The following is a 26,375-nucleotide window of genomic DNA, read 5'->3' on the forward strand; positions in this document are numbered from 1 at the left end:
TCGACGGGGGGGGGGGAGATGTCCAGGTGTGGGGAGGGGGCGTCCGGGCTCCGAGAGGAGGGAGCTGGGGAAGGGGCCGGCAACGCGGAGAGGCGGGGGCTCCGGCTGCTGGCCTAGGGGCATGTGGGGAAGAAAATACCCTCCCTGCCAGAGCCCGCCACCCCTTCTGCCTAGCCCCGGCCACCCTCCGCCCCATCCCCGGTGGACGATTGCCATGGCAACCCCGAGGTCAGCAGACCGCCGTGCCTGGGTTGACGTGGGGAGGGAGAGAAGCCCCTAATAATAGTAATAATGATTGTGATATCCGTTAAGTGCTTGGTACGGTGCTCTGCACATAGTAAGCGCTCGGTAGATACTATTGAATGAATGAATACTACGGGCGGGGCGGGTGGGGGGAACACAAGCAAATCGGGTCGGACGCAGTTCCTGTCCCACATCGGGCCGACAGCCCCAGTTCACGGATGAGGTAACTGAGGCCCAGAGAAGTGAAGTGACTTGCCCAGGGTCACACGGCAGACAAGTCCGGATTAGAACCCAGGTCCTTCTGACTCCCAGGCTCCCGGCCCATCTCTCCGAATGGCTACCGGTCCATCCAACCGTCTGCCCGGTCCCCAGCCGGGGCAGGTAGGCCGTGAGGCCTCATTCGGGCAGGGGGAGGGGACTGGCATCACTGAATGGATCGCTCGTACTCCCCGAGTGCTTACTGTGGGCTTAGCGCTGTACTGAGCGTCCGGGAGGGTACGGAATAACCAGGGGAGAAAGACATAAATACATAAATTCCGGCTGGGCACGTAGGGGCCGAGGGAGGGGTGAGTCAAGGGAGCAAATCCCAGTGCCGGGGCGGGGGCAGAGGGGAGTGGGGGAAGAAGAACCGAGGGCCAAGCCGGGGGAAGGTCTCTTGGAAGCGATGTGCCTTCGTTAAGCCTCCGAAGACCCTGAGGTTGCGGTGAAGAGGGTTTTGTGCCAGGCCTAAGGTAAGTCCTCCGGCCAGGGAACAGGTGAGAATGCTGCACGGGGCCGGGACGTACCCGTCTGCCCAGGAGGGTTTTCCACGTGATCCAGCCTGGAGGCGGGGGAATGGTCCGGGTGACCTTCCAACGGGCGGGAAACGGCGTGGTCTACGGAAAGAGCACAGGCCTTGGAGTTACAGGCTCTGGATCCCAATTCCGGCTCCTTCGTTTTCCTGCTACGAGTCACTTCTCTGTATCTCGGTTTCCTCATTTGTAAAATGGGACTCCAATACCTGTTTTCCTTCCTACTTAATAATAATAATGATGGCATTTGTTAAGCGCTCGCTATGTGCCAAGAAACACTGTTCTAAGCGCTGCAGAGGACACAAGGTGATCAGGTTGTCCCACATGGGGCTCACAGTCTTCATCCCCATTTGACAGATGAGGTCACTGAGGCACAGAGAGGTGAAGTGACTTGCCCACAGTCACACAGCTGACGAGTGGCTGAGCCCAGGATTTGAACCCATGACCTCTGACTCCCAAGGCCGGGCTCTTTCCACTGAGCCACGCTACTTAGACTGTGAGCCCCACGTGGGTCCCAGTCCAGCCTGAGGAACTGGTGTCTCCCCCAGCCCTTAGTACAGTGATTGTCCCAGAGTAAAAGTTTAACAAATTCTATTATTGGGGGTTTTAAAAAAATTACTATTATTATTATTATCAGAGTTCAGCTATGCCCTCTGCGGCTGGATGACTTTGGATAGGTCACTTAGCCACAGTGGACCTCAGTTTCCCCTTCTGCACAGCGGGGTGAAACACTGGCCTCTCTTAGACAACGCGGCGTAGCGGCTCGAGCCGGGGCCTGGGCGTCAGGAGGTCACGGGTTCTAATCCTGCTCTGCCACATCTGCTGCGTAACCTCAGGTGAGTCAATTCACTTCTCTGCGCCTCAGTGGCTTCACCTGAAGCTGTGAGCCCTGTAGGGGACCGGGACCGTGTCCGACGTAATGAACTTGTATCTACCCCCGTCCTTAACGCGGCGGCTGGCACGTGGTAAGGGCTTAACAAGTACCACGGTTATTTTCCCCTCCCAACCCCGGCCTTTTGGGAAGACCCGATAATGCGAGTCGTGTGAAGGCGCTTGGGAAAGACTCAACCAGGAACCCGTGTGCACACGCACGCCCTGCCCCAACCCGTGCTCACAAATGTTCACGCTTGTGTGAACAATCAGTCGATGGCTTACTGTGTCCCCTCTTAGACCATGAGCTCGTTAATTAATGTTGGTATTTGTTATGCGCTTACTATGTGCCGAGCACTGTTCTAAGCGCTGGGGTAGACACAAGGGAATCAGGTTGTCCCACGTGGGGCTCACGGTCTTCATCCCCATTTTACGGATGAGGTAACTGAGGCACAGAGAAGTTAAGTGACTTGCCCACAGTCACACCGCTGACAAGTGGCGTTGGGGGCAGGGAATGTGTCTGTTATTGTACTGTACTCTCCCAAGCGCTCGGTGACGATAATGATGATGGTTTGGGTTAAGCGCTCACCATGCGCCAAGCACCGTTCTCAGCACCGAGGTAGATACAAGGTAATCGGGTTGTCCCATGTGGGGCTCCCAATCTTAATCCCCATTTTACAACTGAGGCCCAGAGAAGTGACTTGTCTAGAGTCACCCAGCTGACACGTGGCACGGCCCGGATTAGCACCCACGACCTCCGACTCCCGAGCCCGGGCTCTTTCCACTGAGCCCCGCTGCTTCTCTAGTACAGAGCTTCGCACACGGCGAGTGCTCAATACCTGTTACTGAATGAATGCGAAGCGCTGTCGTAAGCGGTTGATAAACCCGAGACGCCGCGTAGGTGCTCGTCAGTGCCTTCCCCCGTGCTCAGGTATACGCGGACGTGTCTGGGCACAACTGCGTCCGCAGTCGTACACGGGGAAGCGGCACAAATACCCACAGTTAGGATCACTAGCAGCAGGAATACGGATGATAATGATGATAACTGTGCTGGAGCGTAATAATAACACTCCGTGGATGAGTCCACCCGCCGGCCCGCCCAGCCCGGAGTGGCTGTGGGCTTGGTGGCCGTGGGCTCGGGCTCAGCGGTTCCCCGGGGGAGGAAGGGGCAGAAGGGGTGGGGGAGGAGAGCACGGACAGGAGATAGATAATTCCTCTCCCTCCCACCCACCGTGCACATCTCCTCCAAGAGGCCTTCCCTGATTAAGCCCCCCCTTTCCCTTTTCTTCCACTCCCTTCTGCGTCCCCCGACTTTCTCCCTAAATCCCTCCCCCCCCCCAGCCCCACGGCACCGATGTCCATCTCTGTCATTTATTTATTTCCGTTAACGGGTCTCCCCCTCTAGACCCTAAGTTGGTTGTGGACAGGGAACGGGTCCGTTTATTGTCGTCCTCTCCCAAGAGCTTAGTATAGGGTTCTGGACACAGCGCTCAATAAATCCGACCGATTGAATTGAGTGACCGAAGGAGGGAAGGAAGGAGATCGGGGCTGGGGGTGGGTGAGGGAGGAGGAGGAAGTTAAGGGTTTGCTCTCCCTTCGGCGGTGCCCGGCCCCGGCGGAGGGCAGGGGTCACGCTTGCCTGGGGACCTCGGGGCCGGAATGTGGTAAAACCGGCCTGGGCCTCACCCCCCTTCCCTGGCCCCGGCCCACCCTCCGGCCCGGACTCTCCCCTCGCCCCAACGGCAGGGACCCCCAAGGCCTGCAGACCCCCTCCCTCGGTGACGCGGGATGGAGGAAAGGGGTCGCTTATGGCCGGAGTGTCCGATCTGCCTCCCCTCCCCCAGTCAATCAATCGGTGGCATGTATTGAGCGCTTACTATGTTCAGGGCACTGTTCCAAGCGATTGGGGGTGTCCAATACAGGAGAGGTTGCAGGAAAGGATCCGTTTATTGTTCTACGCTACACTCCCGAGCGCCTAGTACAGGGCTCTATACACAGCGCTCAATAATTACGACTGAATGAATCAATCAATCTGTGGTATTTTATTGAGCGCTTGCTATGTGCAGAGCGCTGTCCTAAGCACTCTGAGTGCTTAGGTTTGAGTGTCCCAAGCAACAGAATTAACAGGAATGTGTCTGCTTATAGTTCTCTTGTCCTCTCCCAAGCGCTTTAGCACAGTGCTCTGCACACGGTAAGCGTTCAATAAATACATTTGAATGAATCAATCAATCTGTGATATCTGTTGAGCGCATGCTATGTGCAGAGCGCTGTACTAAGCACTTGGGAGTGTCCCATCCGGTGTCCACTCTGTCTCGTATCTACCTCGGTGCTTGGCAGAGTGCCCGGCACATAGTAGGCACCTAACAAATAGCAGGGAAGCAGTATGGCTTACTGGAAAGAGCCCGGACCTGGGAGTCAAAGGTCGTGGGTTCTAATCCCCGCTCCGCCACTCATCGGCCACGTGGCTCTGGGCAAGTCACTTCCCTTCTCTGGGCCTCAGTTCCCTCATCTGTAAAATAATAATAATAATGTTGGTATTTGTTAAGCGCTTACTATGTGCCGAGCACCGTTCTAAGCCCTGGGGTAGATAGAGGGTGATCAGGTTGTCCCACGTGAGGCTCACAGTTAATCCCCATTTTACAGATGAGGTAACTGAGGCACAGAGAAGTTCAGTGACTCGCCCATAGTCACACAGCTGACAAGTGGCAGAGCCGGGAGTCGAACCCATGACCTCCGACTCCGAAGCCCAGGCTCTTTCCACTGAGCCACGCTGCTGCCCCCAGCGCTTAGGACAGGGCTTGGCACAGAGTAAGGGCTTCACCAAAGCCATTATTATGAAATAATTTTAAAAAGAAAAAGGCAAAAGTTGGGGCCCAAACCCAGCGAGCAAGGCCCTGCCTTCTGGCTCCCCCTGGTGGCGAGGCTCCTCCTTCCTTCCTACTTATTGAGCGCTTACTGTGTGCAGAGCACTGTACTAAGCGCTTGGAAAGTCCATTTCACCAACAGAGACCATCAGAATCGTCATAATGATGGTGTAAGGGCTTTCGATGTGTCAAGCACTTTCCATATCCTTGATTCTATTGATCGTGTTTATGTTGTTCTGTTTTCGGCCGTCTGTCTCCCCCGGTTAGACTGTGAGCCCGTCATTGGGCAGGGATGGTCGCTACCTGTGGCCGAATTGTATATTCCAAGCGCTCAGTCCAGTGCTCCGCACATAGTAAGCGCTCAAGAAATACGATTGGATGAATGGATCCCTGCCCAACAATGAGCTCGCAGTCTGGAAGGGGGGAGACGGACATCAAGGCGAGTCACCGGGCAAAGAGGTAAACGCTTATCCCACGGGGTGCGATGTCTCGGCGGGAATGGGTCTTGTGTGGGGGAATCCACGGCCTCTCCCTTCGCCGAGCGGTGGGATTCACGCTGGAATGACCCCGGCCTGGCCCCGCACGCTCACCTACCGTCCCCGTCGAGCTCTCTGCCCCCGTGGTTTTTCCCCCAAAACGTTGAGTCCATGTGTCCTCGCCCCTCAAGAACCTCCAGGGGTGGCCCAGCCACCTCCGCATCCAACAGAAACTCCTCACCGTCGCTTTTAAAGCAATCGGTCACCTCGCCCCGTTGTAGTAAGCCCGTCAATGGGCAGGGATTGTCTCTATCTGTTGCCGAATTGTCCATTCCAAGCGCTTAGTCCAGTGCTCTGCACATAGTAAGCGCTCAATAAATGCTATCGAATGAATGAACTCACTTGGATGTTCTGCTGCTGCAGCCCAGCTCGCACAATTTGCTCCTCTGATGCCAACCTCCTCACTCCACCTCGACCTCGTCTGTCTCTCCGCCGACCTCTCGCCCGCGTCCTCCCTCTTCGTATCCGACGGACGTGGGCTCTCCCCACCTTCAAAGCCATACTGAAGGCCCATCTCCTCCGAGAGGCCTTCCCAGACTAAGCCCTCCTTTCCTCTCTCCCCACCCCTTCCCGTGTCATCCTTGGAATTGCGTCCGCATCCTTTTTCACCCCTCCTTCAGCCCCACAACACTTAAATCCATATCCGTAATTTTCATTAACATCTATTCCCCCCCACCCACCCCGCCGACCACGAACTCATTGCGGGCAGGGAATTTGTCTGTTTATTGTTATATTGTCCTCTCCCAAGTGCTTAGTAATAATAAGGTTGGTATTTGTTAAGCGCTTACTATGTGCAGAGCACTGTTCTAAGCGCTGGGGGAGAGGGTAATCAGATTGTCCCACGTGAGGCTCACAGTCTTAATCCCCATTTTACAGATGAGGTAACTGAGGCACAGAGAAGTGAACTGAGTACAGTCCTCTTGACACGGTAAGCCCTCAGTAAATACGATGGATCGATGGAGCTGCCGTTTCCACCGATCGTGCCCCTCTCCGAACTCCTGCTCCCAGAGAGCGGCTCCGCAGCGCTCTGCACATAGTAAGTGCCCGGTAAAAACGACTGAATAAAGGAATGGCTTCTGGTGAACAGAGCTTTTATACTGGAGGTGGAAGACTCCAGGGTTGTGTCGTTTGCGATCCCATCTTGCCATTTTGTGTTGAGCCCCTTAGACTCTAAGCTCAATGGGGGCAGGGAATGAGTCTTCTAATTCTGTTGTACTCCCCCAAGCGCTTAGCCCAGGGCTCTGCGCACGGTAAGTGTTCAGTAAATACCCCTTAACGATTGGCCTGTAAATGACGCCTATGGCCACGTTGGAGACAGTGAGGGAGGCGGTGTGCGTCGCCTATGTCTCGCGGGCTGTGGAGGAGGTCGGACGGCGCTCCACCTCTCTCGACAATAATAATAACTGTGGCCGTGATTAAGTGCTTACTACGTGCCGGGCTCTGTACTAAGTGCTGGGGTGGATCCAAGCAAATCCGGCTGGACACAGTCCCTGTTCTACTTGGAGCTCGCGGTCATAATCCCCGTTTTACAGATGAGGTGACTGCGGCCAGAGAAGTGACTGGGCCAGGGTCACACGGCAGACAAGCGGAGGAGCCGGGATTAGGACCCTGGGCCTTCTAATTTCCAGAAGCCTGTGCTCTAGCGAGAAGGGGCGGGGAAATGAGAAAAATTGGAGAGGAGACAGAGCCTGAGAGTCGGAGAGTATTAGAGATGGAGAAGAGCAGAAAGGGAGGAGGGCAGGGCAGTTGGCCGGTCGGCTGGGTGCCCACTACAGTTTCCGTTTCCTTTCCCAGATTTCACCCGACCGTCGTCTCTCGTGTCCCGTTTTACCTCCGGTTTGGCGCGGAGGCTGCCGCCCGCCATCCCAGCCCCACTACGGATGGAACGCGGACTGCGCAACGCCACCCGGTCCCCGAGGCAACCCACGTCCGCTCTCCGCCGCCAGGATGGTTAGAGATAGACCAGTCCACACCCCAACTCTCCCTCGGTCACCCAGCACGGACCAGCCCAGTCACCCCGTCCAAGCCATTCGACGCCCGCGACTCTCCCTCTCCGTCCCCGATTCTCCCCTAGTGACCTGGCGCAGACCGTCCCACACCCCTGACTCTTCCCCTCCCCGATCCCAACTCTCCCCCAGCGAGCCGGCACGGGCGCTCATCCACGGATCGCCCCGAGCCCCTCTGGACCGGGCGGTGTTCCTGGCTGCGCGGCTCCCCGCTGAACCCATTCCCTGGGCTCACCGTGTGGCGGGGAAGAGGGCACGTTTCCCGTTTGCCCGAACCTGCCGCCCTCCAGCTGGAGGGGAGGGATTAAGGGAACAAAAATCTGGTGTTTGCCCAGCCCACCCCTTTCCCGGTTCAGTTAGTCCCCACCCTGCCCCGTCTCGGGCCGCTCCTGTCCAGGCAGCTCGGTCTTGACCCTTTTCGCCCGATCGACCGCCTTTCCGGCCGACAGGAGGAACGTTGCGGAGGAGCGGAGCGGCCTAACGGAAAGAGCGCGACACCCGGCGTCGGGAGATCCGGGTCCTAATCCCGGCTGTGCCATGTGCCCGCTCTGTGACCTGGGACGAGTCGGGTCGCTTTCCTGAGCTTCCCTTTCCTCGATCAGTCGATGGCATTTACTGAGAGCTTACTGTGTGCAGAGCACCGTACTAAACTTGGGGAGAGCACAGTCCACCGGAATAAGTGGTTACGTTCCCAGGTTTACGGTCGCGAGTCCTCATCTGGAAGGTGAGGCGAAAGGCTCGTTTCCGCTCCCCCGTTAGATGGATCTCTGTGTCAGACGGTATCTCACCTGCCTATATTGTATTTATTTCAGCGCTTAATACACTGTTTGGCAGGGGATGAGCACTCACTACCACAACTGCCATGACCATTATTGAGTTGTTATTGAATCTGGAGGACCCTTTCTTTCCCCCAAGGTGCTTCTTCTCGCAAAAGCAGCGTGGCCTAGTGAATAGAGCACGGGCCCGGGAGACGGAAAGACTTGGATTCTAGTCCCGGCTCCTCCACCTGTCTCCTGGGTGACCTTGGGTAAGTCATTTCACTTCTTTGCGCCTCAGTTCCCTCATCTGTAAAAGGGGGATGAAGACAGTGAGCCCCATGTGGGTCAGGGACTGTGTCCAACCTGATTAGCTTCTATCAACCCCAGCGCTTAGAACAGAGCTTGATATATAGTAAGTGCTTAAAAAATACCATTATTATTGTTATTCCACACCACTCACCCTCACCTTGTTCTCACCACATCCCGGGTTTGAGGTGGGAGAACCAGGGACTTATCTCCTCATTTCACAGATGATGAAACTGAGGCCCACGGCAGTTATGAAATGATTTGTCGAGACTCCCACCCCCACGCTCTTTCCCCTGGCTGCCCTCCCTCGGCCCCACCAAAGCCCCGTGCCCAACTTTCCCCATCCCCGGCCAGGTCGTCGTTGATAAGCGGTGTGGCCTAGTGGAGAGAGCCTGGCCCTAGGAGTCAGAGGACCTGGATTCATATACCGGCTCTCTCCATCTGCTGTGTGAGCCTGGGCAAGTCAATTAGCTTCTCTGCGCCTCCGTCTCCTTAACTCTAAAATGGGAATTCAAAAGCCCTCCTCCCTCCCGTGACTGTGAGCCTTATGCGGGACAGGGACCGTGTCCAACCTCACTCTATCTACCCCAATGCTTAGGACACTGCTGGACAGGTAGTAAGCGCTTACCGAACACCATATAAAAAAAATTCTTTGCAAGTCACCGCCCACGTTCGCCAGCCAGTTGGAGTCTCTGCTGGGGCAGGCCTGGCTCCGGCGACGCGCGGCCCAGAGGGTCCCAACCCGGGCGGCGGCCTGCGGGAAAGTTGGAAGGGCCCACCGGGTCACGAGCAGGAACGCCGGCCTCACGTCTCGTTTCCCACGAGCAGCTGGATGTCCAGGCCGGTCGACTCTTTTTCCATCCACCCCTCCCTCCCCTTGTCTCCCCCTCCGTCCCCCACCCCCTTTCTTTTCTCCTCCCCGTCCGGCCCCCGTCCTCCTTTTCTCTTCCCCTGGATCCCCTGCCGTGTCCGAGATCGGGGCTTGCTCTTTGTCCCAACGGCGATTGGGCCGGAAGGGTGTTCTGAAAGTGTTTCACTCTGACTGGGTGGGAACCTGCTTGGGGGGGGTCAGGGTGGGGGGCGCTCCAGGACAGTGTGGGCAGAGGAGGGGGCCGGGCGGGGCGGGGAAGGGGGGAATCTTAGCCCAACGGCTCCCATCTCTAACTCGGAGAGCTGGCGGCCGCGACTGTGTTGGGGAGTGCCCGGTGGATGTGACGGAGCCGGCCGGCGAGGGGGACCCCGGCCTTGCGGGGGGGGGGGGGGGGACGGGGGTCCCGCCCAAGAGACGACCCTCTCGTCTCACTCCAGCCACCGCCCCACCCCCAAGCCACCGAGGCACAACCAGCCGTTCCTTGGTATCCCACCGTACGCGCTCCAAAACACCTCGGCCTCGCTCCCTCTCGCCACGAGCGTGTCCGCGCGGCTGGGGGTCTTCCGGCGCCCTTGTAGGTGGGGCCCGGGAGCCCAAGAGGACATCTCCGCTGGCCGCCTGCCTTCTCCCCGACAGACCCCTCTGGACTGTAAACTCCTGGTGGGCGGGGGTCTTGTGTGCCAACTCGGTTGTATCGTCCTCTCCCGAGCAGTCATTACAGCGTTCTTTCTGCTCGCAGAACGCGCTCGATGGATACCGCTGATGATGAGTGTCTGGCAGGAAGCGGGGGGTTGAGCTAGAGGTGACCTAAAGCTTGCCCAAACTGACCCCTTTAGGCCGGTGGACCCGCCCCATCCCCGTTGTACGATTTCCAAGTCTTTCTCTGTGAAAACCTGCCCACGGAAGACCTCGGAGGGCCCCGGCAACAATGTCCTGCAAAAGGGGTTTGTTTGGACAGGAGGGACGTCTACGGAAGAAAGATGTTTTATTGGTTGTTTGATTTCCACGCTCTCTGCTTCCAGGCCCCTCGCTGTCGGTCCGGGGGGTCTCGGCCTTCAGCAGGGCTGAGGGGTCGAGGCCCCCCTGGTCTTTTTACTCCCCGGGGGAGGGGCCCTCCTGGTTCTCGGCCCCGGGCTCGAGGTGGGCTGGCCCGGGGTGCCGGCGGCGGTGGGGTGGCGGTCGTTCCCGGGCCCGGAGGCCGCCGTGGCCGCCGGGGACCTGGCGGGTGGGGGGCCTGCACCCGCCGGGCCCCCAACGCGTGGAGAGCCAAGGCCACATCGCTCTCCCGAGCGCGATCCCTCCGCCTCCGCCCCCGGCCCTCCGGCGGCCCCCGGGGGGGCGTCCGACGCGGTCAGGGGACCGTCAGCGGCGCTGGCCACCGCCGGCTCCGGGCCAGGGTTTCCCGGAGATCCCGGGGGCTGGGCCCCGTGGCTCTCCGCCGGGGATTGGGTTTCCTGGCCCGATGGTGGTTGGCACTCCCAGCGGCCTCTGGGGCCGGGGACTTGGGGCTCTCTCTTTCCCAAAACGCCACCTCTAGCACTTGGGTTGCCCGGTTTATCCTTCAGGCTGTGCAGGTCAGAGCCCCCAACACCTTCACGCAGACTTTCCTCCACTTCCTCCTTCTCTTCTTCTTCCTCCTCCTCCTTCTCTTCTTCTTCCTCCTCCTCCTCCTCCTCCTCCCAGCCATCTACAAGGTCAGAAATGCGCCCGGCTTAGCAAGGGCCCTTAGATGTGCTTTCCAAACCTCGCTCTCGCCCCTTCCTCCTCTCCTCTGGGTCCTTCTCCAGCAGGACCATCTCCTCTCCAAGCTTCCTTCCCCCGAGCCCGGTTTTGGGGGGTGGGGTGGCGGGGGGGGGGGGGGGCGTCGCGACCCCCTCTCCCGGGCTCGATTCCGGATGGGGTTCCCGTTGGACCCAAATTCCCTCAGCCCTTCTCCTCCGACGGGAAGCAGGATTGGAGGAAGAGGAGGGGCTGCCCGCGGGAGCCAGGAGGCCGGGCAACCCCCGGGAAGTCCCACGGGCAACAAGGGGAGCCGGAGAGATCAGAAAAATGCGGGAAGGGAAGGGAGAAGAAGAGTAAGCAGCCGCTCGAGGGGTGGTGCCTTTGTACCGAGACCCTCGAAAGGACACTGGGAAGGCCAAGCACGGCTTAGGTTCTAGTTCCGGCTCTGCCAACGCCTCGCTGCGTGACTGTAGGCGAGTCACTCCACTTCTCTGGGTCTCCCTTCTCTTCTTCTCCCTTCTCCTTAGCCTGGGAGCCCCGTGTGGGACGGGGACCGTATCCAAACCAATTAACTCGTATCTACCCCGGCGCTTAGAGTGGTGCTTGTCGCATAGTAAGCGCTTAACAAATACCACTGAAGGGAAAAAAGGCCGGCTGGGGTTCAGGAGAGGGCCGGCGGGAAGGCGGGCGCTCAGACGAGCTCGAGGCATAGAAGGCACCAGCTCGGCACTCGGAGAGGAGCAGATGTTCCCTGGAGGAAAGAACTTCAGTTCCGGCCCCACGCTCTCCTCTTCCCCAGCTTTTAGTGCCGAGCCACGCCCTCGCCGGGCACAGAGCCGGGCGCGGGGACCGGGCCGGCGGCCGCTCTGCTTCCCGGCCGGTTCCGGCCCCGCTCACCCGCAGCCACCGTCACCGTGAGCCCACGCCCAGGGCCCGGGGCCCTCCGCGCCGGCCCGTTCCCGAGCCCCGAGGCTCACCTGCCGAGGTCTCCGTCCTCTTCTCCGGGGCGACTTCCGGGGGTCCCTCCGAGGCCGGAGCACGGTGGACCGCGGGCTGGGCGGCGGGGTAGACCTCATACCGGTTGGCAGACCGGGCCGTGGGGTCGGCAGGCGGCCGGGTGTCAGTCGGGGCTTCAGGGCGGGCAGGGGATCGGACTGTGGGGTGGACGGCGGGGTGGACCGCGGCCTGGGGGTCGGGCTGAGTTGCCAGGCGCCCGGCGGGGCCGAGCGCAGGCCGGCCGCCTGGCTGGGCCGTTAGGTGGACCTGGGGCCAGCCTGCGGGGTGGACGGCGGGCTGGGCGTCAGGCGGGGCCACGGGCTGGACCGTGGGCCGGGCGGCCAGGTAGACGGTAGCCTGGACCGTGGCGTGGGCCGCGGGCTGGACCGCAGCGGCGCGGGCGGTGAGCAGGACCGCGGGCTGGGCGGTGACCAGGACCGGAGGCTGGGCGGCGAGCTGGGCAGGGGGCGGGGGGGACGCCGGTCTCGCAGGGGATGCCGGGGGCGGCGGGCCGGGCCGGGCCGGGGGCGTCCACTCCCAGGGGTGGCTGGCGGCGGGAGGGGGGCGCGGCACCAGGCCGGCGGGGATCTGGGCGGGCACCGAATCCGGGGACTCCCCGTAGCGTGACAGGGTCCTCACGGACACCGCGTGGGGGGGCCGCGGGGCGTGCGGCCAGGGCAGCTCCAGCAGGGCGCTCCCGGCCGTGGGGGACACCACTTCGGCCACCTTCAGGCCGTCGGCGTACACCGCGTAGCCCGTGACCCGCGCCCCGTTGGACGAGCCCGCGGCGTCGATGGTCACCGGGATCCAGCTGACGGCCACGGCCCCCGGCGTGGGCAGCGGCTCCACGGCCACGGCCAGGGGCGGGTCCGGGGGCCCGGGGGCCAGGGTGGTGAAGGTCAGCCCGGGGGCCGGAGGCCGCTCCCGCCGGGCCAGCGGCCAGGCCTCCACGCTGACGCCGTACCGGGTCCGGGGCCGCAGGCCGCGGAAGGAGAAGGCGCCCACGCCGGCCCCGGTCAGCGCCTGCTGCTCGCCGTCCAGGTAGACGGCGTGCGGGGAGATGCCGTCGCCTGACCAGGTGATCTCGGCGGAGGTGGCGGCGACGCCGCACAGCCTGAGGCCCGCCGGCCTCCCGGGGGTGCCCGGCAAGGCCCGGCTGCCCCCCGAGAGGCCGGGGCGGCCGAGCCGGGCCGGGGGCCGACCCGGGGCCCGCGGGACCGGGCCGGGGAGCCGGCTCCTGCGCCCGGCCCGGCCCGCCTCGCCGCGGGCCCGGGGGTCGCCGACGGGCTGACGGCGTGGGGGCCGGGTGGCCTGGAGCGGGCACCGCGGGCAGGGCGCGCCGGGGGCCTCCGCGGGCACCCGCGGACCCCTCGGCGCCCGCTCGGGCCACGGGCCGTCCTCCGGGTAGTTGCACTCGTCCCAGGGCCCGAGGGGGCCGGCGCCGCGGCCGGAGACGGCGGCGAAGTCGCTGAGCTCCGGGGGCGGGAAGGAGGCCCTGTCGCTGTCGGACACCTGTTCCACCAGGTTGGAGGGGACCAGCCCCCGCCGGCCGTCCATCAGCTCCCCCTCCAGGAAGCCGTCCTCGTCCACCTCCCCGAAGATGTAGATGTACTCGCCCGCCGTCAGCGGCAGCTCCGCCTCGGGGCTCTCGTTGGGGCCGAGGAAGGGGTCGTAGCTGTGCCGGGCCAGGAAGACCCTGAGCCGGGCCGAGCCGGGGCGGCGGCGCCTCGCCTCCGGCCCCGACTCTTCGGGCCCGGGGCCCTCCGGCGAGTCGGGGGCGAGTCGGGGGTTGGTGGGGGGCGGGGCGCGGGCGGCGGGGGCCCCGGGGTCCGGCGATGGAGCGCGGTGGGCCGGGCCGGCCCGGTGTCTCGGCCCCGCCGTCGCCCGCCCACGGAGGCCGTCGGGGGCCCGGGGCCGGTCCCGCTCCGGCGGGCTTCCCCCGCCGGTGCCGTCGTCTTCCCCGTCGTCCTCCTGCTGCTCCTCCTCCTCGTCCTCGCCTTCCGGCCCCTCGGCCCCTCGGCTCGGCTGCCCGCCGTCCGTCCGGTGGTTGGTCCGGGCTCTTTCCCGCAGGCGGGCGTTCTCCCGGGCCAGGCGGGCGCTCTCCCGCAGCGCCTCCCGCAGCTGTGCCTCCAGCTGGCGGCAGCGGTCCTGGGCGGCCCGCACGTCCAGCTCCAGCCTCTCGCACTGACCCCGCTTCTCCCCCAGCTCCAGGTCCAGGCAGCGCACCCGCTGCAGGACCTGCCGCTCGGCGGGGCCGGGGTCGGGGCTGCCCGGCGGAGGCCCGTCCCGCGCCGCCCCCGTCGCGGGCTCCCCGGCCTGCGGCGGGCCCCGCAGGGTCTGCAGCATCACCTGCCTCTGCAGGCGCAGCACTTCCTTCTGGGCTTCGCAGAGGAGGCGGTCGGCGTCCGGGGCGGCGGAGGCGGCGGCGGGGCCGGGCGGGCTCGTCTCCAGTCGGGCCCGCAGGGCCCCGCACTCCTCCCGCAGGGCTCGGATCTCCTTGTCGCGGGCCAGCAGCACGGCGGCCTGTTCGGCGAGGTCCCGGGCCCGCTGGCGGGCGAAGGCCTTCGCGAGCAGGTCCAGGTCGGCCGCGCCGGCCAGCAGCCCGGGGGCGGGCCCGGGCAGCCCCAGGCCGGCCTCGTGCAGGGCCCGGGCGTGGTCGTCGAGGCGCCGGGCGAGGCCGGCGAGGCGCCGCACCTCGTCCTCCACGTTCCGCGGCCGGTCGGCCGGCTCCGGGGAGGCCCGGGCGGCGTTGTCGAAGGGGCCGTCGGGACGGTCGGGGTGGCCCTTGGCTTGGGGCCCCCGGCTCTCGCCCTCCTCTCCCGGGCGGCGCGGCCCGCGGCGGCGCGGCGGCTCCCAGGGTTGGCGCGGGGGGTCCCCGGCCCGGCCGGAGCCCGGGCAGCTGTCCAGCGAGCGGGACCGGACGGCGGCGGGGCTGCCGGCCTTGGGCCGGGCCCGGAGGCTCTCCAGCGAGCGGCGGCGGCGGCGGCGGGCCGGGCCGGGGCGCGGCCGGACCAGGGCCAGGGCGCGGGAGGCGGCGGAGGCCGGGCGGACGGCGCCGGGGGCCGGTCCCCCTCGGCGGGCCCGGCCCGGGCCGAGGGGCGGGAGCGCCAGCACGGCGGCCGGGTCCCAGTGGAAGTGCTCCAGGATGTACTTGAGGAAGAGGCCGCGCTCCAGCTCCAGGGCGGCCTGGAGGTGTCGGATGCGCGCGGCCTGCTCGCCGTCCGTCTCCCAGCGCGGCTGGACGGGGCCCTGGTCCTGCGGGCGGCCGCCGCCGAGGGCCGAGGCCTCGGCGGCCGGCGCGGGCTCGGGGTCCCGGGCGTCGGGGCCGGGCCCGGGCCGCCCGCCGCGCCCGCGGCCGACCAGCTCCTCGGCCAGCTGGCGCTGCAGCTCGCGGGCCTGGCGGACGGCCACGTCGCGCTCGTGTCGCAGCAGGTGCCGCACCTCCCGCATCTCGGCCTCCTTCCAGCGCAGCAGCTGGCGGATCTCGGCCTCCCGGGCCCGCAGCGTGGCCTCCTGCAGCCGGTGGAGGTCGCGGGCCCGCTGCCGCTCCCAGCGCGACCGCAGCTGGTCGGACAGTTGCTGCCGCTCCCGCTCGGCCGCCTCCCGCAGCTCCCGGGCCTCGGCGGAGAACTGGCGGCGGGCCGCCTGGGCCCGGGCCCGCTCGGCCTCCAGCTCGGCCCGCAGCGCCTCGGCCTCGCGCTTCTGCTCCTCCAGCAGCGCCAGGGGGTTGGGGCCCGCCGACCTCTTGGGGGCCGGACGCCCCCCGGCCCCCGCCGCTCCCGGGGCGCCCTTGGCCATGGCGGAGGCCCTCGCCCTCGCCCCGCTCCCGCTGACCCCGGGCGCCCAACCGCTCCCCCGCACGTGGCCGCTCCGCGTGACACGCCCGAGCACGCGCCGCCCCCGCCTGTCACGTGCTCCCCCAGCCCCGGCACGCGGATCCCCCCCCCACCCCCCTCCATTGCTGACGTCTTCCCGTCCCCCCCACCCGCTCGAGCCCCCCCCCCCCCCCCCCGGCACCGGCTTGTCACGTGCTCCCCGGCCCCCGGCACGAGGCCGTGTCCGCGCCCCCCCCGCCTGTCACGTGCTCCCCCGCCCCGCCACGTGGGCCTGCTCCTTTCTCTCCCGTTCTCCCTCCCCCACCCACCCGCACGAGCCCCCTCACAGACTGGTCACGTGCTCCCCTGCCCCGTCACGTGGACCTCCTTTCTCTCACGTCCCCCCCCCCCCCCGTACGAGGCCGCCCCCTCCTGTCACGTGCTCTCGAGACCCCCGCTGCACGCGGGATCCCCCCCCACCCCCTCCATTGGTGACGTCTTCCCTCCCCCCCCCCCGCTCGAGCCCCCCACCGGCTTGTCACGTGCTCCCCTGCCCCGTCACGTGGACCTCCTTTCTCTCACGTCCCCCCCCCCCGCACGAGGCCGCCCCCTCCTGTCACGTGCTCTCGAGCCCCCCCCGCTGCACGCGGGATCCCCCCCCAACCCCTCCATTGGTGACGTTCCCCCCCCCCCCGCTCGAGCCCCCCACCGGCTTGTCACGTGCTCCCCAGCCCCGGCACGTGGGCCTGCTCCTTTCTCTCCCGTTCTCCCTCTCCCCCCACCCCGCCCACCGGCACGAGGCCGCCCCCCCGCCTGTCACGTGCTCTTGAGCCGGGGGCACGCGGGATTCCCCCCATCCCCTCCATTAGTGACGTATTCCCTCCCCCGCCCACCCGCACGAGGCCCTCCCCTCCTGTCACGTGCTCTCGAGCCCCCGCTGCACGCGGGATCCCCCGCACCCCCTCCATTGGTGACGTATTCCCTCTCCCGCCCCTCGGCACGAGGCCGCCTCCCCCGTCACGTGCTCTCGAGCCCCGGCACGCGGATCCCCCCCAACTCCTCCATTAGTGTCGTATTCCCTCCCCCGCCCACCCACACGAGGCCGCCCCCCGCCCGTCACGTGCTCCCCAGCCCCGGCACGTGGGCCTGCTCCTTCTCTCCCGTCTTCCCTCCCCCGCCCACCCGCACGAAGCCCCCACCCCCTCGCTTGTCACGTGCTCTCGAACCCCAGCACGCGGATCCCCCACCCCCCCCTCCATTAATGACGTATTCCCTCCCCCACCCACCGGCACGAGCCCCTCCCTTGTCACGTGCTCCCCAGCGCGGCACGTGGACCTCCCCCTTTCTCACACGTTCTCATTCATTCAACAGTATTTATGGAGCGCTTACTATGTGCAGAGCACTGTACTAAGCGCTTTCCCCCACTGTCACGTGCTCTCCAACCCCGGCACGCGGAGGCCCCGCTCCCCCCATTAGTGACGTATTCCCTGCCCCGCCCATCCCCACGAGGGCGCCCCCTGCCCCGCCCCCCGCCTGTCACGTGCCTCCCAACCCCGGCACGTGGACCTCCTCCTTTCCCTCACGTTCTCCCGCCCCCCCCCCCCGGCACGAGGCCCCCCCCAACTGTCACGTGCTCTGCAGCCTCCCCCCCACGAGGAGCCCCCCCCCCAATTAGAGAAACTTTGCGTGGCTCAGTGGCACGAGCCCGGGCTTGGGAGTCAGAGGTCATGGGTTCGAATCCCGCCTCGGCCACTTAGCTGTGTGACTGTGGGCGAGTCACTTCACTTCTCTGTGCCTCAGTTCCCTCATCTGTAAAATGGGGATTAACTGTGAGCCCCACGTGGGACCACCTGATGACCCTGTATCTCCCCCAGCGCTTAGAACGGTGCTCTGCACATAGTAAGCGCTTAACAAATACCAACATTATCAATAAGTCACTTCACTGGGCCTCTGCGACCTCGTCTGTCAAATGGGGATGAAAAGTGGGAGCCCCACGTGGGACAACCTGATTACTTACTATCCTCCCCAGCGCTTAGCCCAGGGCTTTGCACGTAGTAAGCGCTTAACAAATGCCATCCTTATTATTATTCATTCATTCAATAGTATTCATTAATAGTAACGCTGGTATTTGTATCTGTTTGGCGTTTATTATGTGCAGAGCACCGTACTAAGCGCTTGGAATGATTATCATTAGTGACGTAATCCCTCCCCCGCCCATCCACACGAGGAAGCCCCCTTCCCCCTCCCCCGTCTGTCACGTGCTCCCCAACGCCAGCACGTGGGGCTCCTCCTTTCTAGCACGTTCTCCCGCCCACCGGCACGAGGCCGCCCCCCCCACCTGTCACGTGGTCCCCATCCCCAGCACGTGATTGGCGGGCGAGAGGGACATGAGGGCTCCGTCAGTCACGTGCTCCCCCCGCACGTGGCCGCCCCCCCTTGTCACGTGCTCGCTCGCCTGACATTGTAATAGTCGTCATAATCACGTTGGTATTTGTTAAGCGCTTACTCTGTGCCGAGCACCGTTCTAAGCGCTGGGGTGGATACAGAATCATCAGGTGGCCCCACGTGAGGCTCACCGTCTTCACCCCCATTTTCCAGATGAGGTCACTGAGGCCCAGAGAAGTCAAGTGACTTGCCTACAGTCCCCCAGCTGACAAGTGGCAGAGGCGGGATTCGAACCCATGACCTCTGCCTCCCCAGCCTGTGCTCTTTTCACTGAAACATGCTGAGAAGCAGCGTGGTGCAGTGGAAAGAGCACGGGCTTTGGAGTCAGCGCTCATGAGTTCGAATCCCAGCTCTGCCACCTGTCGGCTGTGTGACTGTGGGCAAGTCACTTAACTTCTCTGTGCCTCAGTTACCTCATCTGTAAAATGGGGATTAAGATTGTGAGCCCCACGTGGGACAACCTGATTCCCCCCTGTTTACCCCAGCGCTTAGAACAGTGCTCGGCACATAGTAAGCGCTTAACAAATACCAACATTATTATTATTATTATTATTATTATTGCTTATTATCGCTCCCCCGACCCCACGACCTGCCTCCCAGGCTTCCCCTGTCATGCGCTCCAGGAATGGAGGATCTTGGAATGTACAATTGGGCAACAGATAGAGAAAATCCCTGCCCAATGACGGGCTCACGGTCTACACGGGGGAGACAGACGGGGTCTCATCCCGGCTCTGCCAACTGCTCGCTGTGTGACCTTGGGCAAGTCAATTGACTTCTCCGTGTGTCCGTTTCCTCAACTGTAAAATGGGGCAAACCTGTTCATTCGATGGAATTTATTGAGCCCTTACCGCGTGCAAAGCGTTGCGTTAAGCTCTGTCCTTCCTCCCATTGAGCCTGTGAACCAGAGAAGCAGCGTGGCTCAGTGGAAAGAGCCCGGGCTTGGGAGTCAGAGGTCATGGGTTCGAATCCCGGCTCTGCCACATGTCAGCTGGGTGACTGTGGGCAAGTCACTTCACTTCTCTGGGCCTCAGTTACCTCATCTGTAAAATGGGGATTAAGATTGTGAGCCTCACGTGGAACAGCCTGATTACCCTGTATATCCCAGCGCTTAGAACAGTGCTCTGCACATAGTAAGCGCTTAATAAATACCAACATTATTATGCAGGACAGGGACCGTGTCTGTCCCAATTAACTTGTTTATCCCAGCACTTAGAATGGTGCTTAAAATGTCCAAAACAGAGCTCCTTATCTTCCCTCCCAAACCCTGTCCTCCCCCCGATTTCTCATCACAGTAGACGGCACCACCATCCTTCCTGCCTCCCGAGCCCGGGACCGTGGCGTTTTCCTTGTCTCCTCTCTTTCATTCGACCTACATATTCAATCCGTCACTAAATCCTGTAGGTTCCACCTTAACACCGTCGCTAAAATCGGCCCTTTTCACTCCATCCAAATTGCTAACACGTAATACCTTCCCTCGTCCTCTCCCGCCTTGATTACCGCATCAGCCTCCTCGCTGACCTCCCTGCCTCCTGTTTCTCCCCACTCCAGTCCATATTTCCCACTGCAGGCGGATCATTTTTCTACAGAAAAAGTCCAGGACGTGTTTCTCCCCCCATCAAGAAATTCCAGTGGTTGCCCATCCACCTCCTCATCAAACAGAAACTCCTCACCATCGGCTTTAAGGCGCTCAATCCCCTCGCCCCCTCCTTCCTCGCCTCACTGCTCTCCTACTCCAACCCAGCCCGCACACTTCACTCCTCTAATGCCGACCTTCTCGCTGGGCCACGAGCCCGTCTATCTCACCACCGACCCCTCGCCCCACATCCTCCTTTTGGTCTGGAACCCCCTCCCTCTTCATTTCAGACAAACAATGACTCTCCCCTCCATCAAAGCCTTTCTGAAGGCCCATCTCCTCCAGGAAGCCTTCCTTTCCCCTTCTCCCACTCCCTTCTGCGTCACCCTGGCTTGCTCCCTTTATTTATCCCGTCCCCCCAGCCCAACAGCACCTATGTCCTTATCTGCCATTTATTTATTTCTGTTAATGTCTGCCTCCCCCTCTAGACCGTAGGCTCGTTGTGGGCAGGGAATGTATCCGTTTATTGTGATACTGTACCCTCCTAAGAGCTCAGCACAGGGCTCTGCACTCAGTAAGCACTCGGAAATACGACTGAGTGAATGAGTGACGCAGAGGAAGTGTTAAGAAAATCATACAAAATCTGTTGTGCTTTCCCAAGTGCTTAGTACAGTGTTCTGCAAACCACGTTCGACCAATACCACTGATGGATTGACTGACTAATCGGGTGCAACATTTTTACTCTGGCTCCTTCCGCCTCGGCTCCAGCCGCCAAGTCTGGGCTCCCCAGTCAATCCATCGACGGTATCGAGCGCTTACTGTGTTCAAAGCACTTTACTGAGTGCTTGGGAGAGTTCAGTACAACAGGGTGAGCAGATACATCCCCTAGCCACAACAAGCTTGCAGTCTGGAGAGCGAGACAGATAATACAAATAAATAGTTTATGACATATAATTTAAAGATATGTACTTAAGGGCTGTAGGGTTGAGGGCGGGGTGAATATCAAATGCCCAAAGGTCACAAGTGCATAGATGGTGCAGAGGGAGAGGGAGCTGGGGAAGAGAGGGCTTCATCAGGGAAGGCTTCTTGGAGGAGCCGTGCCCTGAAAAATGCCTTGAAGGTGGGGAGGAGGTGGTCTGGAGTATATCGAAGGGGAAGTTCCAGGCCAGAGGGTGGATGCGGGAAAGGCGCTGGCAGCCCGGCAGGTGAGATGGGGGCACAGTGAGTGAGCTGGTGCTAGAGGAGCGGAGTGTGCGGCCTGGACTGGAGTAGATCAGTGAGGTGACAAAGAAGGTGTGGGAGCGCTCGAAAGCCCACGCTAAGGTGTTTCTCTTTGATGCAGAGGTGGATGGGCAACCCCTGGAGGTTTCTGAGGAGAGCGGAGACGAGGAAACGGTCCTTTTTATAGAAAAAGGATCCACGTAACAAGGTGAAATATGGGCCGGAGTGGGGAGAGACAGGAGGCAGGGAGGTCAGCGAGGAGGCAGATGCCGTAGTCGAGGGGGGAGAGGATAAGTGCTTGGATTAACGTGGCGGGAGTTTGGATGGAGAGGAAAGGGCGGATTTTAGTGATGTCGGGAAGGTCCAACCGACAGGATTTAGCGATAGATTGAAATGCGGATTGAATGAGAAGGATGAGCCGAGGATACCGCCAAGGTTAAGGGCTCGTGAAACGGCGGGGGAGGGATAGTGGTGCTGTCTACAGTGATGGGAAAGTCAAGGGGAGGACGGAATTTGGGGGAGAAGATAAAGAGTTCGTTTTGGGACATGTTTAGTTGGAGGTGTCAGTAGGACAATTCATTCATTCATTCAATAGTATTTATTGAGCGCTTACTATGTGCAGAGCACTGTACTAAGCGCTTGGGATGAATAAGTCGGCGACAGATAGAGACAGTCCCTGCCGTTTGACGGGCTTACAGTCTAATCGGGGGAGATGGACAGACAAGAACGATGGCGATAAACAGAGTCGAGGGGAAGAACATCTCGTAAAAACCGATGGCGACTAAATAGAATCGAGGCGATGTACAATTCATTAACAAAATAAATAGGGTAATGGAAATATATACGGTTGAGCGGACGAGTACGGTGCTGTGGGGATGGGAAGGGAGAGGTGGAGGAGCAGAGGGAAAAGGGGAAAAAGAGGGTTTAGCTGCGGAGAGGTAAAGGGGGGGTGGCAGAGGGAGTAGAGGGAGAAGAGGAGCTCAGTCTGGGAAGGCCTCTTGGAGGAGGTGAGTTTTAAATCAGATAGAGATGTCCTGAAGGCAGGAGGAGACGTGGGACTGCAGAGAAGGAGGGCGGTCAGGGTTGGAGATGTAGATTTGGGAATCATCCGCACAGCGATGGTGGTTAAAGCCGCGGGAGTGGATTCGTTCTCCAAGGGAGGGAGTGTAGATGGAGCATAGAAGGGGGCCCAGAAATGAGCCTTGAGGGACCCCCACAGTTAGGGGGTGGGAGGCAGGGGAAGAGACCGAGAATGAGCGGCCGGAGAGCTAGGAGGAGAACCCGGAGAGGACAGAGCGAACCCGAGGTTGGATAAAGTTTCAAGGAGGATGGGGTGGTCGACGGTGTTGAAGGCAGCTGAGGGGTCTAGGATGTCGGGGGGCACAGCAGCGATGGAGCTGAGGGGTCCCCAAGGAAACGCTCCAAGCTTGGCAAACTCAGATTTAGACAGATTCATTCAGACAGATTTAGGGAAGCAGCGTGCCGTAGTGGATGAAGCAGGGCTTGGGAGTCAGAAGGTGATGGGTGCTAATCCCGGCTCCGCCATTTAATAATGACGGTATTCTTTAGGCCCTTACTACGTGCCAGGCACTGTATTAAGCGCTGGGTACAAGCAACTCAGGTAGGACACAGTCCCTGTCCCACATGGGGCTCATCCCCTGTCTCGGTCCCCATTTTTCAGGGGATCCCCTGCCCCACAACAAGCTCACAGTCTAGAGTGGGGGGACACAGACATTAATATAAAATAAATTACAGATATGTACATAAGTGCTGTGGGGCTGGGAGGGGGTAAGTAGAGAGGGAGGAAGTCAGGGTGATGCAGAAGGGAATGGGAGAAGAAGAAAGGGGGGGCTTAGTCAGGGAAGGCCTCCTGGAGGCGATGGGCCTGCCGAAAACTCTACTGAGCACCACCTACGTGATGACTGCCGTTTGGGAGTCTTCTGATCGAGGAATCTAATATTTATTGTCCTCTTATTGATTGCCAATAACTGTTCTAAGCACTTGGGAGAGGACAATAGACTTAGGAAGCAGGGTGCCTCAGTGGAAAAGAGCCCGGGCTTGGGAGTCAGAGGTCATGAGTTCGAATCCCAGCTCTGCCACTTGTCGGCTGTGTGACCGTGGGCAAGTCACTTCACTTCTCTGTGCCTCAGTTCCCTCATCTATAACATGGGGATGAAGACTGTGAGCCTCACGTGGGTCAACCTGATGACCCTGTATCTCCCCCAGCACTTAGAACAGTGCTCTGCACATAGTAAGCGCTCAACAAATACCAACATTATTATTATTAGTGGACACACCCCTTCTAGGCTTTAAACTCCAAGGCAAAATCTTAGCTCCTCAGCCCCACGGCACTTATTACATAGCCATATACTTATTACGTATTTACTTCTATTATATTACATTTACTTATATTAATGTCTGTCTGCCCCTCTAGACGCAAGCTTCTTGTGAGCAGGGAATGTGTCTACCAACTCTGTTATACCGTACTCCCCCAAGCACTTAATAGAGTCCTCGGCACATGGTAAACGCTCAATAAATACCATCGATTGATTGTCAGCTCTTCTTAGATTGAGCCCCGTGTGGGACAGGGGTTGCGTCCACCCTAATCAACTCGTTTCTACCCCAGCACTCCAAATAGTGCTTGACACATAGTAAGCGCTTAAAAAATTCCATAGAAACCCCCCGCCACAAAAAAATCCTTCCGTGTATTGTACTCTCCTAAGCGCTCGGTACAGTCTCTGTGCAAAGTAAGTGTTCAATAAATTCATTTGGTTGGTTGACTGCCCTCAAGAAGCTTTCAGTGTACTCGGGGAGGCTTATAAAGAATATTCCGGTTAGGAGAGAATATAGGAGTATATAAAGGTGCTGTGCGCGCTTCAATTTTAGTCTCTGTGGAAGAATTCAAGGGGAAAGTGGGGAAATTAAATAACTGTGGTATTTGCCAAGCCCATACTGTGTTTCAAGCTCTGGGGTGGATCCAAGTTAATGATGATGATGGTATTTGTGAAGCGCTTACTAGGTGCTAGGCACTGTTCTAAGCGCCGGGGTACGTACGAAGTAATCGGGTTGTCCCAGTTGGGGCTCACAGTCTTAATCCCCGTTTCACCGGATCAGACACAGACCCTATTCATTCAATTCAATAGTATTTATTGAGCGCTTACTATGTGCAGAGCACTGTAACCCGCATGGGATTCAAGTCGGAGGGAGGACAGGGATTGAATTCCCATTTTACAGGTGAGGAAGCTGAGACACCGAGAAGGTCAGTGACTTGCCCGAGATCACACGGCAGGCAAGTGGCGGAGCCGGGATTAGAACCTAATGTATGTTTGAAATCAGGGACTGCCCGAACCGCCCGTCGGATTCAGATTCCTTGAGGAGCAGGCGGGGCCGGATTAATTCTCCCGGGAGGTCTGATTTCACACCTCCCGCCATGTGTCACGTAACCCCGTTCCAGGGTGAAACGTGATGATGACATCGTATGATGTCCCCCCCTCAACTGTAAGCTCTTGTTGCCAGGGAATGTGTCTCTGTAATATTAGAACAGTAATAATAATGATGATGATAATCGTTAAACGCTAGAGCACGAGACTGGCAGTCAGAGGGTCGCGGGTTCTAATCCCGGCGTCACCAGTTGTCTGCTGTGTGACCTTGGGCCAGTCACATCACTTTTCTGTGCCTCAGGGACCTCACCTGTAAAATGGGGATGAAGACTGTGAGCCTCACGTGGGACAACCTGATTGCCTCGTATCTACCCCAGCGCTTAGAACAGCGCTTGGCACATGGTAAGCGCTTAACAAACACCATCATTATTATTATTATTACGTGCCAGACACTGTACTAGGCGCTGGAGTGGATTCATGTACATCGGGCTAGACGCAGTCCCTGACCCACAAGAGGCTCGCAGTCTCAATCCCCATTTTACAGGTGAGGTACCTGAGGTCCAGAGAAGTGAAGTGACTTTCCCAAGGTCACCCAGCAGAGACGTGGTGGAGCCGAGATTAGAACCCACGACCTTCTGACTGCCGGGCCTGAACTCCATTCTCTACGCCGTGCTGCTCCACGCGCTCAGTACCGTGATCTGAACACAGCGGGTGCTCGATAAATACGATTAAATGACTGACTTACTGTTGGACTGCGTCCAACTCGATTTGCTTGTATCCGCCCCGGCGCTTAATAGGGTGCCTGGCGCGTAGTAAGCGCTTAACAACTGCCATCTTCATTATTACTGCCAGATGCTGCTCTGAGCTCCTCCTCTCGCCTCATCTTCGGGGCGGAGGTTCAATGCCTGTTCCTCTCCCATTTAGACTCAGAGAGCCCCGGGTGGGACCTGATTCTCTTCAATCTACCCCCGGCGTTTAGTACAGTGTTTGACACAATGCAAGCGTTTAACTAATACCATCTTTTTTTATTATTACTGCTGCCTGCCTGCTGTCCGATCCACTGGAATTCCCCACTCTGCCCCTTGTCAGCTGTGTGACTGTGGGCAAGTCACTTCACTTCTCTGGGCCTCCGTTCCCTCATCTGTAAAATGGGGATGAAGACCGTGAGCCTCACGTGGGACAACCTCATTCCCCCGTATCTCCCCCAGCGCTCAGAACAGTGCTCTGCACGTAGTTAAGCGCTTAACAAATACCAACATTATTGTTATTATTATTAGAATGGCTGACAAGCAACCGGGTTCTTAACCTTTCGTCCTTCATCGTCATCATCAATGCCATTTATTGAGCGCTTACCGGGGGCAGAGCGCTGTAGTAAGTTCATTCATCCAGTAGTATTTATTGAGCGCTTACTATGTGCAGAGCACCGTACTAACCGCTTGGAATGGACAATTCGGCAACAGATAGAGACAATCCCTGCCCGTTGACGGGCTCACAGTCTAATCGGGAAGTGCTCGGGAGAGGACGACACCGAGTCGGCAGACACGTTCCCTGCCCACGATGAGCTTACGGTCCAGAGGCGGAGACCGACAGTACTATAAATAAGTCATTTTTAATATACAGTTTATAGATATGTACAAATTTGCTGTGGGTTGAGGGTAGGTTAGCCTCGATGAAAACACTGGTTCTTTTTAAACACGACCCCAAAACGACTCACTCCCCCAACAGCCATAGGACCAGGTAATGATGATAATAATAATAATTATGTATCTGTTAAGCGCTTACTATGTGCCAAGGACCGTTCTAAGCGCTGGGGGAGATACGGGTAATCAGGTTGGACACAGTCCCTGTCCCACGTGGGGCTCACAGTCTCTATCCCCCTTTTCCAGCTGAGGTAACTGAGGCCCAGAGAAGCCAAGTGACTTGCCCAAGGTCACCCAGCAGACATGTGGCCGAGGCAGGATTAGAACCCGCCTCCTCT

General features: G+C 60.3%; 1 protein-coding gene across 1 annotated transcript; it reads right to left on the reverse strand.

Annotated features, from left to right (window-relative positions):
• Positions 1-10,213: 10,213 nt before the first annotated feature.
• Positions 10,214-15,861, reverse strand: LOC114806201 (RIMS-binding protein 3-like). The gene is made up of 3 exons (XM_029049617.2): positions 13,221-15,861; positions 11,945-13,139; positions 10,214-10,932 (listed from the first exon to the last, which is right to left on the reverse strand). The coding sequence occupies exons 1-3, from the start codon at positions 15,759-15,761 to the stop codon at positions 10,301-10,303; spliced, it is 4,368 nt and encodes a 1,455-aa protein (XP_028905450.1). The 5' UTR covers positions 15,762-15,861; the 3' UTR covers positions 10,214-10,300.
• Positions 15,862-26,375: the final 10,514 nt, after the last annotated feature.

The sequence above is a fragment of the Ornithorhynchus anatinus genome, chromosome 21 (assembly GCF_004115215.2).
Source record: "Ornithorhynchus anatinus isolate Pmale09 chromosome 21, mOrnAna1.pri.v4, whole genome shotgun sequence".
Lineage (NCBI taxonomy): Eukaryota > Metazoa > Chordata > Mammalia > Monotremata > Ornithorhynchidae > Ornithorhynchus > Ornithorhynchus anatinus.

Coding starts and splice junctions, on each gene's coding strand:
- LOC114806201 (XM_029049617.2), bottom strand. CDS start 15,761: ATGGCCAAGGGCGCCCCGGGAGCGGCGGGGGCCGGGGGGCGTCCGGCC. Junction 13,140..13,220: donor ACCCCCGGGCCCGCGGCGAG/GCGGGCCGGGCC, acceptor CGGCTCGGCCGC/CCCGGCCTCTCGGGGGGCAG. Junction 10,933..11,944: donor GAGGACGGAGACCTCGGCAG/GTGAGCCTCGGG, acceptor CTGACCTTGTAG/ATGGCTGGGAGGAGGAGGAG.